The sequence below is a fragment of the Salvia hispanica genome, chromosome 1 (assembly GCF_023119035.1).
Source record: "Salvia hispanica cultivar TCC Black 2014 chromosome 1, UniMelb_Shisp_WGS_1.0, whole genome shotgun sequence".
NCBI classification, from domain to species: domain Eukaryota; kingdom Viridiplantae; phylum Streptophyta; class Magnoliopsida; order Lamiales; family Lamiaceae; genus Salvia; species Salvia hispanica.
The window spans coordinates 34,046,883-34,052,882 of record NC_062965.1 but is presented as its reverse complement, the minus strand read 5'-3'; the positions used below and the strand labels follow the sequence as shown (position 1 = coordinate 34,052,882).

General features: G+C 35.6%; 1 protein-coding gene across 1 annotated transcript; it reads left to right on the top strand.

Annotated features, from left to right (window-relative positions):
• The first annotated feature begins 293 nt into the window (after nt 1–293).
• On the top strand, nt 294–1,456 carry LOC125194939 (protein terminal ear1-like). The gene is made up of 4 exons (XM_048093155.1): nt 294–796; nt 881–985; nt 1,085–1,235; nt 1,316–1,456. The coding sequence occupies exons 1-4, from the start codon at nt 294–296 to the stop codon at nt 1,454–1,456; spliced, it is 900 nt and encodes a 299-aa protein (XP_047949112.1).
• The last annotated feature ends 4,544 nt before the right edge of the window (nt 1,457–6,000 follow it).

Below are 6,000 nucleotides of genomic sequence, written 5' to 3'. Positions count from 1 at the left end.
GTCCGCCATAGGAGATGCTCCTAGAAAAGACAAACTAATCGAGACTACTTTTGAGAAAATGCAAAAGTGAACAAAAATAAATAGCGTAGGAGTGTATTTCAATAAATATCTTTGTTTCACTTGTTGTTCAATTGAACTGCGTCTGCGTGTATGAAGCCAGTTCCGAATGGGGTAGTAGTAGTACTTGATTACTCCCCAGTCCCAAAACGTCTCTTGAATTTTCCCTTTTTCTCTCCTCAATCCATCTTTCCCTCACAAAAACCCATCTTTCTCTCCCCAATTTTCATACTACCATGATACCTCGAACTGCAAAAACACTCAACCCTTTCGCACCAGAATACAACCCTATACCATCTGGAGTCACCCCTTCCCCACACGCCGCGGCCCCTTCCTTCCTCCCGCCGCCGCCGCCGCTGCTCTCCACTCCACCATCCCCGTTTTTCTTACCACATCAAATCCTCACATACCTAACCACAACCTCGCACAACACTCAACAACAATTTCACCCCTCCACCTACCGCCCCACCCCTCAAAACCGAGCTTCCACAATCCCACCGCCGCCGCCGCCTCCGGCACCTCGGAATTCCCAACCACGGAGAGGCTACTCGCGGCGGGGAAGAGGGAGAGTGTCTGGGAGGGAGAGATCAGGTAGAGAGAGAAGAGGGTTTAGGCCACAATGTGAGCAAGTTTCGAATCGGAGCATGCACAATGTGGATAATAAGCACCAAATCACGCCTCTTCAGCGTGATCAAGATGCCACAACTATCATGATCAGGAATATCCCCTACAATTGCAGGTTTTTACTTCAAAACCCTCTCTCCCTCTTTTTAGAGTTGAATGCTTGATTTCAACCTCTTTCTAACTTTCTCTCTCTGTGTAGTCGAAAAGAGCTGATCGGAATGCTTGATGATTTCTGCCTGATGGAAAATCAGAAATCACCCATTCCATATGCTTACGATTTCTTATACCTTCCAATTGATTTTAGGTTTGTTCATCTATCCTTCAAGCTAGGTTTATTTTTTTACTCTTACACATGTAAATTTCACTTAAATTAAAAAAAAAAACTCGCTTATAAATAAAAAAGGTCTAGGAGAAGCAGAGGCTTCGCATTTGTGAACTTCACCAGCTCTACTGCTGTGTGGAAGTTCTACGACAACATGCACCTCGCAAATTGGGATTTTCTTCCCCGGTCGAAATGGAAGAGAAGTATCGAGATTGCCTGCGCCAAGATCCAGGTATAATCTCAAATTCAATATCAAAATCAAAATCAAAATATATGAGAAATTAATGTGAGAAATTTTGTTCACATATATAGGGCAAGGAAGAGCTGGTGAGCCATTTTTCCAAGTCAATGTTCGAGTGTGAAAGCGACGACTACCTCCCGGTGTGCTTCACCCCGGCAAGGGATGGCTCCGGGCAGCCCGTGGAGCTGACCGTCGTCGGGAACAGGCGATAGGATTAATCATTAGCTAGGCTAAAACTGGTTGGTGTGTTCTAGGTTTATTCCTCGTTGCTTCTGCTTTATTTGTTGCTACCTAAAATCTTGAGAGGTGCAGATCGGTGACAACCATCTTTTCACTAGATCTGCGCTTCTCTTGATTTGATGGCTATGCAGCATTGTTTCTAACCTTAATTGCATCTTAAATCGCCTAATTAATCACTAATTTTGCAATTCTAATACGCTCTTTTATTCCTAGCACACTTGCCATGATTCTGATAGGATCAGAAATTCAGAATCATCAGCCTTATTGTGCTATGAGATTGAAAGATAGTGTTAAAAATGCAAAATGATTGATGTTAAGTTTGTGATTTGACTTGCAATTTTACCATAGTCTTACAAGATTTGAGTTTTGTCCATTTTTCCAAATTGTGGCAAATACTCTTGAATCACACTACTATAGGAAATAGGAAAATGTGAGAGGCAAAGCTAATTCTAGGGTTTCTGTTGGGTAAAAAGGGGTGTGGATTTGGGCACCTGCGCTGATGACATGGCAGGTGGTTAGGTCCACCTCTTTGATTTTTAGGGTTTGCTATATTTCTGTCTTGTATGTGTAATCTGTATTGTTGGTAATGAGAGAATATTTCCTTTTCAACCTTTGTTGATTTTGTCGATTTGGTCAAGTTTTTCCTTTCCATATATTGCAACTCTAGACAGACTGAGACTGGACTGTGTTGTCCCGTTAAACTAAGCTACAAAATGAAATCCTTATTCGTGGAAAGAAGATCAGATGTGTTTGTATAAAGAAGACAATTCAAAAGTAATTTGTATAGGGAACATATAATATTCTGAAATTAATGACCTTGCATTTAGATATCATCATTATGGGTTGCTGTTTTGATTCTTCATACGCTTTGCAGTGCACCTAGTTTTCTACTCACTTTATGCAAAACTCTCCATCCCTCTTTGTCTTTGGCGTACTAGAAACCCATAAACCTACTGGTACGACATCCTTTATCCTAAATTTTTATTTAATCTATTTAGTTAGGAGTAGTATTTTAGTAAGTACGATATAATTCTTTATTTTGAATATTTGATCATACTTGTGCATCTTATAATTATTTTATCAAAGGAATCAATATTATATTTTGAAAATCACATGCAATTTTCAAAGTCCTATCCAAAAAAGACTGTTCGCAGTTGATACTACATTATTATTGATTAAAATATACCCTCGGTGCTAATGACGTAATTATAAGTGAGGTAGCTAGAGATAGAAATCGAGTAGTATATATTTATCATCATTATGGATGCTTAGCTTCTACAGATAATCATCATTTGCATTCAGCAGTGTACAGCAATTCCTCCCCCTTTTCTCTCTCTCTGACGCGCACACAGCACAAATTAACCATCTTACACGCAAACCGTAAAGCAAAGTATCGGGATCAGGTAACACTAAGCTGATTTGCTTTTGATTTACTCGTAAATTTCAAAAATGATTTTTCCTATGGACAATAACTATTTTCATCAATAATTTTAGTAGGAAAAGATACTCCATGATTTATATTATAATATAATACTAGTAAAATAGAAAAGAAAATATTAAGTGTTGTTAATTAATTTATTAATTGGATCGAAGTGAATAAAGAATAGACCGGAAAAAGTACGAGAGAAACGATGAAGTGTATTGGAATCGATAGGACCGAAAGTCAAAGTTATAAAAAATATGAAATCATTTTTTAGGGTAATTAGTTGAAAAAATTACTATAGTACTTCATAAATTATTGCCGAAATTAGATATTTTTCATAACTTTTAAAATTGATGGGATAAATCAAGAACTTTAATAATTGTGAGAATTTCTCATGTAGACTATAACTTGAAAATGAGAGGCTTAATAATATGGATTGTTATTTTGAAATTAATTCACCGTTCCCGCGTCATTCTACTTGTTCTCGAGGCCACGCTCCGTATGTTACATCTTGGCCACAATGTTGTGCCTCAATATAATGCTTGCTCCCCAGTGGGCGATTAACTGCCATTGGTTGAGAAACCCCCAACACACCGAAGAGGCAGCTTAGAGCCTAACTCAGAAGGAACTTAAGGGAAGAGATCAACCAATAGATGTAGAAGGATTCTTAGAAAAAGGAACACAATCAGATTTATACGAAAGAGCTGGCCCCGACGTTCCTTCTCTTGATAGCTGCGGCAAGAAGCCTTTTGTCTGCTCAGGGCATCCACAATGGATGCCCTAGTGGAAGCCCCAGTGAGAGTCCTAGTGGTTGTCACGTCAGCATGTCCTATCTTTCTGCAATGGTGGAGTCCTAGTGGATGATGCCCTATCTCTTATCCACTTTTCATTTCAATTTTAATGTTATTTTTTTATATTTTCACATATTATAAATAGAAAAATTAAATACTAAATTAAATGAAAATCATGCTTTACTTAATTTAAAAAAAAATTATAAATTATATATTTAATTTTGATTAAATAAAAAATAGCAAAATATAAATACAATATTATAGACGCGCGACCGAGGGCTACAATGGATGCCCGACCGCGCCCGAGCCCGATCTCGGCCGATCGGGTGGATGCTCTCAGGGAATCCATTTCTACTTCCTGCTCTTTCAGGGGTTCTCGTTCCCTTGACTTGATCGACGAGCACGTGCACTAACAATCGTGAAATGATGATTACATTATTCCTTTTAAAAAATTAATTATCTGATGATGTGGTGTTCATTGCCACATACACTCAAATTTGCCACATTACTTTTGATTTTTTATTTTGAGGAAAAATTAGAAAAGCCTATAGTCCGTGTATTTTTGTTCAAAGAAAAATTTCGGAAGAAAAACTAGAATACATTAAAAGTTCGTATATTTACAAGCAAATAACCCAAAAAAGTAGTACTCCTAGTTGAAAGAGTGGCGAGAAGTTGGAAACTATACTAGAAATAGATCCTCTATCATGTTAGAAAACTCAGCAGATGACGTTCTTAAAACACAACAAACAAGGAATAGAGAACCTAAGACACGAAATGGAAGGATGCCTTTTTTTCATTCATATTATAATTTTATTCAGTGTTTTGATTTAATCACCAGGGATATTGGTCTCTAAAACCATGAACTTTGATCAAATTATCCCACGAACTTTGAAATTGATCTAAAATATCATAAGCTTTGCATTTTGTTTGTTATTTTCCAACCCAACCCAAATAAGATATCTTTGGCAAAAATCTTGTTCTATGTGCACAACCATGAAATGTTTATGATATTCTAGACCACTTTTTATGGTAAGTCTGATAAAAAGTCATGTAGAAACTAAATTGATTTAGTAGTGCCAGGTAGGATAAAAAATGCACGTAAGTTCCTCGGATATGGTGATTAACATGCTACGGAAAATAACAAACAAAATGCAAAGTTTATGATATTTTAGACTAATTTTAAAATTCATAAGAAATACAAATTTAACCAAAGTTCATAATATTAGAGACCAAATATCATTCAATATCTATTTTTAAATCGCAAAAAAAAAAAAATCTTACATTTTAAAACAGTTTTTCGACTGATAGTTTTTCAAAACCCCAACAATAGTTTTAATAATTGGGTTGTTACATGTGAAATTGACTCTCTTTTTCCAACCAGTTTCAATGGCGAAATAAAGATTTATATGCTATTAAGACAATTAAATTCATAGTTGAAATCAATTAATTAAATAAATATTGGTTATTTACGTAAAGATAAGTTGTCTGTAAATTACAAAACTTTCGCTAAATTATTATTTGCAGACTAAATTATTGATTTGTTTAAATTTTGAAATCAATTAAGATTTCAACCCTAACATAGTTTTGAAAAATAATTGAAACTTTTATCAAATAAACAAAATATAAGTTATTACAACAAGCCATGTAAAAACTGAAATAAATTACTCATAATATATAAATATAAGAATATTTTTATTATAATAAAATAAAATTTTTTGTATATAATATAAAGAATTTTAATTAAATCAAGACAAAGGTTTTGATTGTGAAAGTAAATTAAAAAGAAGATAACAAATTGGTAATTTTAAAATTGTGTCATTGTAAATTAATGTGTCCCAAACTGAAAAACCTGAATACTCCTACAAAACTATACTATAAGCGTGTTCAAGACTGTCAGATTGTGTGGCCATAATCTACCAAATACTGTATGGTTTTTCTTCCAGTGTGTGAATCTACATCGATTTTTAAGGTACTGATTACATTCACAAGAAGGTGATCGAACAAAAAATTGATCTGCCAATAGTTCGTTATGGGTGTATGATACGGACCCAATCGTATCCAACAGCAGCAGCCCGAACTCGCCACCGCCAACGTTGCCTAGGCCTCAACAGCCGGCGACGAACCTTAGGCGATCTCAGAGGAAGCGAACCGCGAATCGAAGATATGGCAAGTAGATTATCCAAGGTATGGAATGAAGATTTAGTTAGATATTCATTAGTATTTTTGTTAAGTTTATTATTTTGAATTATTTGTTTCCTTTAGAATTAGCACCCTATCCTAGCTCCTTTGGATTTTTTTTACG

Coding starts and splice junctions, on each gene's coding strand:
- LOC125194939 (XM_048093155.1), top strand. CDS start 294: ATGATACCTCGAACTGCAAAAACACTCAACCCTTTCGCACCAGAATAC. Junction 797..880: donor AATATCCCCTACAATTGCAG/GTTTTTACTTCA, acceptor CTCTCTGTGTAG/TCGAAAAGAGCTGATCGGAA. Junction 986..1,084: donor TACCTTCCAATTGATTTTAG/GTTTGTTCATCT, acceptor TAAATAAAAAAG/GTCTAGGAGAAGCAGAGGCT.